This window comes from Euwallacea fornicatus, chromosome 5 (assembly GCF_040115645.1).
Source record: "Euwallacea fornicatus isolate EFF26 chromosome 5, ASM4011564v1, whole genome shotgun sequence".
NCBI classification, from domain to species: domain Eukaryota; kingdom Metazoa; phylum Arthropoda; class Insecta; order Coleoptera; family Curculionidae; genus Euwallacea; species Euwallacea fornicatus.
The window spans coordinates 3333626-3347135 of NC_089545.1; the positions used below are offsets into that span (position 1 = coordinate 3333626).

General features: G+C 33.8%; 1 protein-coding gene across 4 annotated transcripts; it reads right to left on the reverse strand.

Annotated features, from left to right (window-relative positions):
* Positions 1-1397: 1397 nt before the first annotated feature.
* Positions 1398-13248, reverse strand: rod (rough deal). Of its 4 annotated transcripts, none has more exons than XM_066282061.1 (25): positions 13081-13248; positions 12814-13004; positions 11753-12042; positions 11471-11587; positions 11210-11413; positions 10957-11156; positions 10464-10906; positions 10247-10411; positions 9851-9961; positions 9643-9791; positions 9275-9581; positions 8905-9180; positions 7906-8383; positions 6336-6872; positions 6252-6280; positions 5112-5707; positions 4886-5057; positions 4554-4838; positions 3948-4307; positions 3707-3869; positions 3219-3375; positions 2956-3156; positions 2238-2469; positions 1676-1825; positions 1398-1618 (listed from the first exon to the last, which is right to left on the reverse strand). In XM_066282061.1, the coding sequence occupies exons 2-25, from the start codon at positions 12955-12957 to the stop codon at positions 1511-1513; spliced, it is 5874 nt and encodes a 1957-aa protein (XP_066138158.1). In that variant the 5' UTR covers positions 12958-13004; positions 13081-13248; the 3' UTR covers positions 1398-1510. The 4 variants fall into 4 exon arrangements, with proteins under 4 accessions (XP_066138158.1, XP_066138159.1, XP_066138155.1 ...); XM_066282062.1 differs by having other exon boundaries at positions 10960-11156; positions 12814-13011; XM_066282058.1 differs by having other exon boundaries at positions 12814-13011.
* Between the last annotated feature and the right edge of the window lie 262 nt (positions 13249-13510).

Below are 13510 nucleotides of genomic sequence, written 5' to 3' on the forward strand. Positions count from 1 at the left end.
CCCCTCACGGAAAAAAAAAACAGAAAATGGATGATGAAATAACCCAAATTATTATTTAATAACATACTGCTATCACACAAAGATCACAGAATAATAAATTATTTCATAAACACAAAACGTATGTTTTCAGTCAGCAATCAAGCTTAAAGAATATACCGAAGTATTGAAGCAGCTTGAAAGTTTATTTTTTAATGGCGTATTCGTGCTTCCACACCAGCGCTCACTCCGACAATGGTGGTACTGGCACTCAGTCCGGCAAGACGGCCGACTTTTTTTATTGTCTTTTTTTTATTGTAACGTGTGCCATATTGCCGCACTCAGCGCGAATTTTCACATGCCTGAATTCGTCATAAGTGCTTTGCCTTACGTAAAGAAAACCTAAAAAACATGTGTAATAGTCTCTTAGTTTGTTCCCAACCACAATAATTTTAGCAAAAATTAAACATGATGGTAATAGGTGTTCAAAACGTTTTGGTCTAGTTTTTTTGTGAAAAGAAAAAATGCTGGATTTCACCTTTGTTATTAATAATATCAATGACGGATGGTTCAGACGACTATGTCGCTTTAACAGCCCTGGCATGTGACTCGTTTCCACATTACACGAATCCACCTTGAAGAACAGTACACCCCGTCACAAAGACAACATGGACGAATGAGACAATATTGCTCTTGCTGATTATAATCTTTGACGACGACTTGCCGTGCATTTCATGGCTGTGAGTTCTTGGGACAAAAGTTTCTCTCGTGCTTGACGTGATGATATGGTGAAAAGCGAAAGAAATACACCCTCGATTTTCCCTTTCAACACGCCTCAGCTAAAACGTTCTTATATATCCAGTTATTAAATGAAAGACATGAAACTCTTCAGTCACGAAATGACTAATATTAGAAATTTCTAATAGTTGTTTTGGTTAAACTGTAATCGCCATCTATTGTAGCAATCCCGATGACTGAATTTAATCAATAGCACTTTCTATTTCGAATAGGAACTTGTATAATTAGAAATCTGTTAAAATGAACAAAGTTTCATCAAGTTCGAGTAATAATAGCGCAGCGAACTCCACGCTAAAGGGCAAATAATCAATATTTTGCGACATTAATTGAAAACGAACAGAGAAACGTAAAAAAACGAGGATCTTTAAATACCTTCATCCGGGTACAATTTTACGAAAGCTACATCTTTTCCTAGGCTGACTGTACAGAGCCGGTGTCTGAAATTTTTTTAATGAATAAAAATTGTCTATATTATTTCTTGAATAAAGCAGATTTCAGAATCTTATTAATTTACGAATATTTGCTAAAAATCAGGTACCTATTTAACCATTGTTTGTTATTGGTATCTATAACTTTAAAGGTGATCCACGAATCTGTAATTGGGAAATTACATAAGACCTTGCTTAAATCTCAAATTTAATTTATTTGCGTTGTAACTTCCTCCTTTTAAATGCAAACCGTAAACAATCTGTATTTAGTTTCTAAAGAACAATTAAACATATCTTTAAATTAATTATTACCACTTTATTAAATATTTCTTCAACATTTCTGCTATATCCGGCCTCTGGTACCGCTCAGATTTTTCTATTAAGGGCATCATATCTATTTCATGAAAGGGGCAGGCCTGAAATTTAGAAACCAGTTTAACTAAGTCATTAATAAAAATTACAATATTTTTTACCCGTAACAACTTAAACACATCCGCCTCAGACAAAGTATTCCAGTTGCAGGTGTTAAATGAATAGTTTAACACTTCCTGCCAAGCTCTTTTCAATATTTCAGTTAGACACCGGTTGCTCAAAAAATCCAAATAGTCTCGTACATCATCCATCTAAAATAAATTTTTAAAACAAAAACGTCAACAAAATTTCAATTTCATTCATCAATGCCTCAAAACAAAACAATTTTGCCTAAATTTCGTGGTTGAGTTTCAATCATGGCTGTCAACTTATTGTAAATTAGTAACCTTTGACGATGTTCCACCGATAGCTAGTGAAAGTACCGTGTACCTAAGACGTTTCTAAAATAATACTTGGTACACGGCAAAATCGTAACTAAAGTTACTAATTACTGTGGAAAATGTAAACCCCCTAAGCCGCTACGCGACATTGGGGAACACCTTAAGCTCGATGGAACTGATAGGCGAAGGAAAAATGTTATGTTTAACAATAATCATTCCGGAATCGAAGTCTTTTCTATGCAGAGTGAAATTGAGGCAATAGGATCGTTTATTCCATTCTTACCAAATTAAATTTCAGCGAAGATTCGATAATGTAATCCCAATACTTGATATTATCGCACTCGTCATAAATACGACAAATGTTTGCGATACATTTAAAAGCTTCTGGAATATTTGTTGTTGCTAACTGCCTTAAAAGCTTTTTTCTAGACTTTTGATCCAGATATGCAGTTGAATCACAAAACACTCCTATTTCATTCATTTTTGCAATTATACACATTTTATCTACCATTTTCCTAAAAAAATAATATTATATTTTTCTACGTATCTCCTGACATTATAGAATCTAATAAAAATGTATGTCCAAAATTAAAATAAAATAATAAGAGACGTGATACAAGTTCCATAATATAAGGAACAGAATATCAGCCATTATCGAGTTGCAAGCTTTTTAAGCTTGCAGTGGAAAAAATGATATCTTTTTCAATACGCAGATTTGGTCTCGTTTGACTGAATTCGTATTTCTTAACGGTTTCAAATTCCCAATACTTCGAACACAATTTGTAGTTACTTGTATATGCATATGTATTAAGTACATCGACAATTCCCAAACTGATGGAAATCGCGGAATTTAATTTAAAAATGTAATTTATATCACAACTCTTTCACATGACATCGACATTTTTTTATATGAAATCATAGCTTTTTCGACATTATCTCTTACAAGATATTTGACCATGAGTAAAGAGAGACATTTTATTTAGGCCGTAACAGAAACTCACACAAAATCCTGAATATCCTGGCCGATCAATGCTTCTATATTTTTAGGGTCGTTAATAAAAAAAACGCATATCAAAGCATTTGCTTTGTAATGCAGGGAAACTTTTTTTGATTCCGATCTTGTTCTTCTAGATTCTAGACCCTGTTCAAGGAGATAGTGACACCATTCATGTTTTTCCTCTCCACTGCATATATAAATCGCCCTACAAACATCAAACAAATTAGTTACGTTTTTACATTACAAATATTAGAGTCCATGACAAACCTTTTTAAATGGTCACATCCATCTTTATCTGGCAAACATCGCCAGTCTAAAATGAGTGGTGATTTCTCGTTTAGCAGGTTAGCTAATACCATTAATTTTTGTTTACTGGGGTCGAGTTTGAATAGAGCGCAAAGTTCGTCCACAGCTTTGTTGATGTCTAAAAATCGCAACAATTTTATCCTGATTACAGATTAAGATTGGAATCAGTTCAGTGGGAATATCAACAATTTTTAACTAAAGTGAATTAATGAGAGACTTAGATTTCCAACGAAAAACTGTAACTGCATAAATACAACGGCGAAAATATCACTCCTGGGGTTCACATTATGCCAAATAATTGAAAACTTTAGCATGAACGCGCACGAACATCCCTAGTTCATGTCTCGTACTACTGTACTACGCATCACTAATCACCAATATCTTGATAAGTCGGAGATTAATCGGCCTGCCTGTCTCCTATTTTCTTGATAATATTAATCAACTATTACCTGGGCAACTTGACTCGCTGCCAGAGCACCCTATTCTCGAATCATTGCAGAGACTCCAGAGTAGCTTGGGGCAATCATTGATTTTTTCTAAATACTTGTCCTCTGCTAACTTATATTTGTGAAGGATATGCGTTGCTGAACAATTAAAGTATCTCTGCTTCACCTAATAATTCAGAAATAAAATATCTTGCTATCGTGAGACAAGAAGCAAAAAATCACTTCAATTATAATTACTTCAAACCTTTTCATAGATTTCATAGCATTTTTCTTCACTACTATCCTCATTCTTCAGCATCTTGGCATACTTATAACTTAATTTAGCCATATGAACTTTGTCGGCACCCGGAGGCATATCGCACATCATAGTATAAATGGCAGCGGTGGCCTGCTCTAAATTGTTTATGATCGTAGCACATTCATCCACGCTGGCGATGAGGTGTTCGTTCCGTAAGTACAAATCCCAACATCCATTTGAACTTGGAGACGAGAAGAAATCGATCAAAACGCTGTTGATTGCGTATGAGCATATGTCTAGACGACTGAGGTATTCCATGCCCGAATTGGAGAGTTGAATCCATTCTTTGTAGGTGCTTAAGTTGACCTAGCATGCGAAAAGAAACATCACTCTCAAATCAATACCACTAGTAGTAGCCTATTTTTTTTTCAAAAAAATTACTATTATTGTCTGACAGTCCTGAAAAATAATATTCATTCATAATCATTCATAAAAATACCATTGCGATTAGCGGTTCAAATGAACCTTAAAGATTTGTAATGGATAAGATTTGTTGATTCGAGCATGATGCAACAGTAATTAACCGAAGGGCATCAAAATTCTATACCTTACCTCACTTTTAACGATGTTCCATATATCAGTAGAACGGAAACTATTAGATAACGGAAGTCTAAACTCTGAAAGTGGATCAATTACGGTCCTGGATTTTTGAATTGCAAACCATTGCTCTAATTCCGAACGACCTGGACTAGTGACTCTTCTGTATGACTTGAGGAAATGAACGATAGTGCCGTAAGTTTTCAGGCTTGAGTTGTCCAGAAATCCGTCCGCGTAGCAGTTTAATTCTTCGCACAGACGTAGTAAAACTGTGAATACTTCGTAATAGTAAAAGTTGACCTAGAAAAAAACATCAAGGTGTTATCTTTAATGTAATTACTACGTACATGTGGCCAAATGTCGTAAATCAGTTGCAAAACGTTCATTTTATCAGTTATCTGATATACGATTTTGGAGCAGATGGCCAGTAACTCGCTTTCCGGATTCTCAATCACAGCGTTCTTCCTCCCACGTATATCAATTACATATTTGACGTCTGGCTGCCAGTTTAAAAGAATTCTGGAAATCCAAGAGATTAATGTACAGTCAACCTACATTGGTTGAAAACAGTACAATCTCAAATACTTCAGGTAACAGCTTTGTATATTCATTTCAAAATCTTTACAGTACTCGGGAAAATGTTCAGTCTTCAACTTTCCTTCAGTTATCAAATACTCAAAGCGCGACTCTGTGCTGTTACAGAAAAACGAGCCATACGAAACTTTCATGTCCAGCAATTTAAACCACCATTTGCAAAGATATTTGAGGTTTAAAAGATATTCCTTCTCTATAGGTTTAACTTTGTCTGTCTTTATTATGTCTAACCCTATTGAAGCAACTACGGACATTTTTTCGGGTTGGTGTTTGCAGAGCTTTAAGCACTTGGAAAGAAGTTGTTTTCGGAGTTTTTCTTCAGGATATATAAATATAAGATCACAAAGCAGTATTCCGTCCAAAAAGGTATGGCCAATTATGACATCAACAGCTTTAGTCACGACGGTTTGTGCGAAAGTTTGTAAGGCATTTACAAAAGAGGCAGGCTCTTGTAGCTGATTCAAACATTGTTGAATGGTTTTTATCATGTATAAAGCCCTTAAAACTTGATGTTCATCTACAAGCAAAGCTTCAAGGCTTGTGAGGAATGTTTCTATCTCGTGCTGCAATTTAATCTAAAAAAATATATACACTATATCGACATTGTCAGTCCCAGCGTTTCTATTATAAGAGTTAGACAAAATTTTGTGTAACTTTTCTTTTTACTTGATAAAAAATCATGAAAATTCATTTGATTATGGTCGGGTTCGAAACCTCAAAATGGAGAAATGACAGATTAACAAACTGTATGATAAAAAAATCAAAATGCTTCCTCTGTAGGATTAGCCAACGCAGACTAGACGAAGCGTTTTACTTGAAAAGCATTTGTGTATATAAAAATCCAAAATAACCCATTTATAGTCTCATCTCGGAGGAATATTAAAGAAACCTGCTACATCTCAATTTAACTTCTTATTGGTACTTAAGTAATATTGGCCATAAAATCTTGCAAATGCGTCAATATGTGCCGATAGTTGTTTTCTTCTACCCCAAAAAAAAAAGTAAAACAGATTTTTATTTTAGACGAATTAATAGTAAATCCATTTTGAAGAAAACCGACTTGCTTAATTCTCGTTGAATTCCTATACGTTACTAAGGAAAAATATAAAGATTACTCACCGATTTGATCGAATTGTCTTCTGTTGATTCTAAAAAACAATTTTTGTGAACTATATTTTTTACGATAAATAAGAAACCACTTACCAATTAAAGTTGCATATAAATTAAGCATTATCTTAATGGGCTCAAATGATGATGTGCCAAAATTTCTAGGAACATATGTTCGATGTAATTCTAAGAAACCTCTAAGTTCGGTCTCCACAACACCAATGTAACACGAAAAATCAACTAAACGAGTCGCTTCCAAACTAGTCGATAAAAACCCATAGTTTTCCTCATAACACAATAAAGCTTTAACGCATAAGTCTTTGGCTAAGTGTATCGTTTCGTTGTTGGACTTAAAACCATCGATTGTGTCATTTTTAGTTTCGATAAAGTCCAAAAAGGTTTCGTTGTTGCTGTGATCAAGTCGAAGTACGCTAGAGTTCAGTATCATCATGGCGCATTGTACGAGAACTTGTGGGTTTGAAAATTCTTCTAATAAATGGTGGCCCATTTCCACTAACAAGTCTAAGTTGTAAATCATTCGTAGGTACTTGATGATAAGTTCGTCGAGCGACTCTCCAAAAAGTGAGGCAAGTTGACTACAATGCCTAATTTGATTCGGCAAAGTTGGACATTCTGAAACACGCAATTAGAGTATACAGGGTATTTCAAAAAAGTGGTTCCAAACTTAATGAGGTTATAGAAAAGCTTCCGGTAAATCATTTTTACATAGAGACCCCTAATAATCAATTTGTCGATCTCATTAGTCCTTTTTTTTTCACAGCACTTCGATATTTAACTTGAGTGAATAGAATAAAAAAGAAAATAATTTAATCTTTTTGTCTCTTCTGTTTTATGAAAAATCTTTATCAGAACGTTTCTATCGAGATACAGGGTAAATGTGGTTCCACCATGAGGTGCCTGTACTGTGCAACATCATGAAAACAAACATTTTTATGGATGGATCGGACGATGAGGGCCTATTAGGCGGCCAGCGCCACGTCCCAATTTAAGCGCGTTAGGTTTTTTATTAAGGGAAGTACATAAAGTCGTTGATGTGTGAAGTTCCTGTAGTCGCCCAAAAGCAAATGTTGGGATGAGTGGTGGTAGCCTCTCCATTCGTGCAGCAAGACCCGCACATCTTAAAACGAATGCGCGATATAATTATTCAAACAAAAAATGCATGTAACCAAGTTGAGAGTCGTCGTTTTGAACCTTCATTATATATTTTTTTGCATTATCTTTAATAAAAATGAATTAAATATAGAAGTTTTTTGGTGTCAACGAACTAACATTATACTTTTTAAACAAAAATGACTCTGGAGGGAAGACTGAACAAAACGGCACATTTTTAACTAGGGGTGTCTATATATAAACTGTTCACCGAAATATCCCCAAATATCTTAAGTTTGGCACAAACTTTTTATAACGCCCTGTATATGACAGTGTCAACGAGTAGCTGGGTTGATTTGTACTACAAATCTAATTTTAATGCAGCAACGGCTCTATGCAGGTCAATCAGGTATCTAAATTTGAAGTGTTTTGGAAATTTCTACTTAATTTTACTAGAACAAAATAGTGGGCTAAGAAATCAGGCAAACGATGAATTTCGAATGTAATACGGTATCAGTTATCAACCCAGTCCAATTTAAATCTGCCGTGGACCTACCATCTTCGAGGATTTGGAGTGAAATTTTTTCCAACAAGTCTGATCGTTTCATGATGGAAAGATTCCCCGCATTGACATTTTCTCCATACTTAAAGTAAACATCACCAGACGCATGAGCCATTTTATATTTATAAGTTATGTCGTCTAATTCACTTTTCAAGCAACGTTTTGCCAAACGATTGAAAATGGGAGTCAATGCTTCATAATAATGCCTACTACACTTAGATTTTCGAGCATCCATACACTTCCAGAACAAGTGCTCAAATATTGTGTTGCATAGCTCTGCTACATATTCATCTGTATTATTGGTTAAGTTATCTATCAACCGTCCTGCAGTTTCTATTTTGCCCTTTGATATAAGATGCTTTATCACAAAATAATCCGCTGAAAGTTGATCATCACTACGAATAAGTCGAATCTCATTAAAAGCCGTTTCATCGTCGGTATTATACAGAATTCGAGAGCAGTAAAACTCTACCTAAAAATTAGTGTCAATGACTTAGTGACTTACATTTAGTGTTAGGTTAATCTTACATGTTTTGAAATCTAAACAAATATAAAATTGTAATTTTTTATTATGCGGTGAGACATATTCTAAAAAATCGAACTATCTGCACAGGATGGCCTATCTAAGCTGATCCACCATCATCTCGAAAAACAAAAAGGACCTCATCACCCTGTTAAGTTGTCAACCAGTATATAAACACAACGTTAAAATAGATAATTTATTTAATTCTTGAAACGCTGTGCTCATTGTAGCTTCTTTTCAACTCTCCTGATTTTGGAAATGACGTTACTGAAGTGATCATTTTGCTACAGCCACCCTGTATCAGTTTCAAGAGAAAGTCATATTAATGGAGGTAATGTCGCTCCTGCTTCTATAATAATATATACAAGTTTCCACAGAAAATTTGTCCAAGTTCAAAATTTATTATCCAAAATATGTAAGATTGTTGAGATGTATTTAAAGATAATAATAAATAGTACTTAAGTACTAACGTCGCTTTTGAACTGTTTAGCATTAATATTATATTTCTGAAAAATTGCCAGTATCGGTTCATCTTTCAGCAATTGCTCAATAATTTTAACAGTAAGATTCGTAGACTTCTCTTCAAATGCTAACATAGCAATCCTCTTTATTTCATCACTCCACGGTTTGGAGGTGTATTCTAAAATCTCTTTTATCGCATCTAGTCGTAAATCAAAATTTCTTATGGATTGTATGATCACATATGCCGTGTCTACCCTAAATATTTCTTCGTATTTGAAGGAGTCCTAAAACAGGATATTAAATATCAAACATAAAATAGAACTTTTGTATATGGATCACGTTCCTAAATCTTTGAGCAGTGACAAAACCAAAACTTACCTGAATTTGAGAGAACAAAAATTGATCAGGATCATCGCTGTATTTCAACAAAAATGGATATACGAAATCTTTCATTACGCATGTAAATTGATCAAGTATCCAATTTTGATTTATCAATGTCGTTATGATACTGAGCTTTCCATTTAGGCAGTCGCTTAGGGCCAGACGAATCGCATAATTATTCATTAGTAGTTGGACATTGTCCAAAACTGTTCTTAAATCAGTTAGTGATTCGATTAATTGCATTACTTCAAATCTAACATGGCTAGAACTAGACGTTACTAATTTAAGCATGTCGTCTAGAAATCTGAAAAACCGGTAAGTATTCAACAGGAATCAAAAAAACCAGAAGAGAGCTTAGAGTTTACTTAATTGCACATGCGGGAAAATCGCTCGTTTTTTCCATTTGCTGGACCATTTTATAGACCCATTGCTCAAACAACATGGCAGTCTTGGTCTTGTATTTTAATACGAGTGGAATAAAAGCATTCAAAAAAGTTGTGGGTATTTTTAATAGCTAAAAATGCATATTTTGATGAAATTCCAGCGTAAAACACCTCAAAATAAGCTCCTTACCACGCTTACAAAATTAAGAATATCGTTAATACGTTGGTCATCAAGCGACGTGATACTCTGTTCGTTAGAAAGAAGAGTAACTACCAAAATTGTGGCTTCACTAACTTGTCCCTATTTAACTTTAATTATTACTCAACTGTAAAAGGTTAGACTTTTAAGTACCACAAAATCAAAATATATTAATTTTTTTATACGTGTAAGAATGCATTTTTTTGGAGTATAGCATATTTTCGAGGAAATTTGTTTGTTATATGCTACTGGTTGCTAAACTTCAGTTGAAAATCTAGTCCAATTTAGACATTGTTACGCCGTTCGTAGAATTCATAAAGATATGAATTATGTGGTACTTACAAGTCGTCAAAATTCATCACCTGCAATACATAAAATGACCATTACCAGTTGTAAAAACGTTTGAAGTTCATCGATAATATCACACTCCGAAAAATAAGTCCATTTATATTGATCATACTCTTGGTAAATCTTTGAATATGCATAAAATCTATTCAGAAGATTTTTGAATTTAATTTTTCCTTTAAATTCCGGATTATGCAAGTTGGTAATCTAAAAAATGTTTTATAAAATATGAAATTTAAAATTTCATCAAGTCTCTTACGCTATCTCGTACAGTAATCTCCATAGAAGCACCGTAACAAAGTACCCGTTTAGTATCATCAGGTAATTTACATTTCACTCCATCTAAGCATTGCATTTTAAAACATTGATTATTTAGAGTGTCTAATATCTTAAGTAAATCATCTATATCTTCAGTCGTGCATTCCGTTTTTAGTGCGATATTAATCGCTTTAGCCTCAGCGATTATCTCGTGATTAACATTAAAGTGCTTGGCGAAAATTTCAGCTTTATCGAATTCGTCTCTTTCAATTAATTTCCGGACCCGCATTTCGGGCTCTGATGGCGAAATGATTTGTAATCTTAATTCACAAAGTACATTGTTTTTGTGAACAAGAGTCAAAAAAGCTACGTCTTCTGAATACCCATTAGCATCCAAGAAGTGAACAGGGTGCTCCAATTGAATATTATAAATTACTTCAAACCCTATAAAGAAGTCTTGAGTTTGTGTCTTGTGAAATGCTTAAAACACTCACCACGCAACGTCTTAAAGGCGAGAATCCTAGCTTCAGATTTGCTAATTCCAACGATGAATTGTTCAGAATCGTTGGTAAGTATAACGAAATTGTCACGTAAATCTCTCAAACTACTATAATTGTCGTTCACACTATATATTCTTAAAGACAGAGGTTCCAAGATGTATAAGTTATCTTGCAAATCGCAAGCAAGGAAGTTTCTAAAAACGGTTAATACTTAGCTGTCAGCCCTTTTTTTTAATTTAGAACTTACTGCGTGAGTGAATACAATTGTTTCAACCCAATGAAGTCATCTTCTTTGCAAATTTGTGTTTCAAGGTTTATGATTTGAAGCATTTTGCCTTCTACGCATAAATAGGGGTAGACTAAAGCGCATACATTTAAGGGCGTATTAAAATTGAAAATTATATCAGATTCAAATTCTTCTTTTTCTGTTGTCAATGCTGACAATGTTATTCTAAAAATCTCAATATAAGTATATATATACATATTTAATTAGCGTTTGAAAACAAACTTTATAATTTGACCACTGTTTGTTACGAAATAAAACGTGGACAATGGAGACGAATTATCATTAAAGATTCCTATGAAAAAGTCGGAAGACGAGTCTGAAGCTGTGCCTGCAAAATTCCTAGAAAGTTCTATTTTTAATAAGCAGGAACACTTTCGATACGCTTATATTTCCAGATAGCCATAAATTGCCTTGCCACTTAAGTTATTTCTATATGTCAAACAAAATTTTAAATGCACAAATGGCCACGTGGAAAAGTGACGCACAACGAATTCATATGCATACTCTTTAAAAATTGTTGGAAATTCTGTGATCACATCTATATTATCATCCAATTTTTTGGATACAGTTGATAGATCTCCAACATATATGTCTCCACCATTAGTGCAAACTGCAATGTATTGTCCATCACCTGAGATGGAAATACCATTTAATCTGCTATCAAACTCATAAATTAACAACAGATCTGGTTCTTCAATGCTTTCAATTATTCGTAAGCAGTTTTCTATTCCCAAGCAGAGCTTTCCATTTGGCTCACAGCATGATTTTATATGCAATTGTGGCTCATAATTTTGCTAAAACCAAAAGGAAACTCAGTAGAGTAAAAGCAGCTTTATAATTTATAGGTAGATAGCTGGTAAAAAAAATTTCTTATGTGTTAATAATTAGTAATGACATGTGTGGGTATATAAGTACATATTTATGAAATGATCTAATTGAAGCCAGACAATTGGAGTTAAATTCAATTTAAAAGGGATGTTGATTTGCAGTGTATCTCCCAATAACTCTATAGGGCAAATCTGCTCTTTTTTTACTTATTGTGGAGAATGGTAGTTGGAAGGTCACATAAATACCTACAAAGTATTAGACCATCAAAGACACTTTTAGTTTTAATAAAATTTTGTTCCCAGAGGTTATTTTTTACTGCAAATTTACCGCTAGCTGCATTGTTTTAAATAATACTGTTCATTTTGTTAACAAAACAACATTCTTGGAGCACTTTTATATAAACATTTTTGTATAGCTGTAAACATATAGGATACACCATTTCTATGTTATAACTTAAGGTAAGCAGTACTTTGGGTAAATTTTATAAAAAGACAAGTTGATGTCAGTCAGAAATGCTACCTTCAAAAGACCTTAACTCTTAGAACTCATTTCTGGACCGATCTTTATAAGAATTTTTTTTCTCATTTCTCCCTAGAGAATCACCTCCTTAAACCTTCTATATGTCTAACCCTGAATAAAAGTGAAATTCATGAGTATTGTTGCTTTAATCCTGAGAGCAATAGTTTCCTTGATTTTTATGTGTATTATCATCTTTGAAGCCATAATGATAAACTTACTGAAACACCCGCATCTTCCGATGATCGCATCACAGCCAAAGTGCAGATTTCAAATAGGCTCTGGCCATCTATGGCGCGTTGTCCAAAATTTATTGTTTCCTTGAAGTTATCGAAGCCGGTCTCAAACACATTAAAATTGGCCATATTGCTGGTTAATTTACGATATAAAACTTAGGTCAGTTATTAAATGGCTAAGCACTGAAAATGATGAAAAATAACCGCTATTCGGGATATCGTAAAATATGATGCAGTGCAATAAGTACCTACCTACTCATATCTCTTAATATTCATGTAAATCTTGCTTGTTATTAATATGGTCAGAAATGGTTGAAATTAATCTTATTTCTGTCTTTTAATTCCGAAATAATAGAATGCGGTTATTCGGATTTTCGGTATTTTGAATTTTGATATGAAGAATATGACTTTGACACATTCATTTCTATATAATACACATCCAATGCGGTGATATCGCCGACCTTTTCAGCTGATTATGACAACTGTAAACATATTAGACAAATGACATTGATATATAACGGAGTTCCTTAGAGTTTTTGTCTTCATGGCTGTTATCAAAAACTTACATATGCGAAATCATGTTCTTTTTGTCAAAACTTTAAGAGGGAGACCTTGATTTTAGGCAACCCAACATACACACATTACTGAAAACTTAAACTTTATTGTCAGCTTGACTATGACA

Excerpts from the sequence above, each read along its gene's own strand:
- rod (XM_066282061.1), bottom strand. The coding sequence starts at position 12,957 with ATGGCCAATTTTAATGTGTTTGAGACCGGCTTCGATAACTTCAAGGAA. Across the intron at positions 5,708-6,251 it reads AAGACAATTCGATCAAATCG|ATTAAATTGCAGCACGAGAT; the intron begins GTGAGTAATCTT and ends ATATTTTTTTAG. Across the intron at positions 1,826-2,237 it reads CTTCGCTGAAATTTAATTTG|ATGGATGATGTACGAGACTA; the intron begins GTAAGAATGGAA and ends AATTTATTTTAG.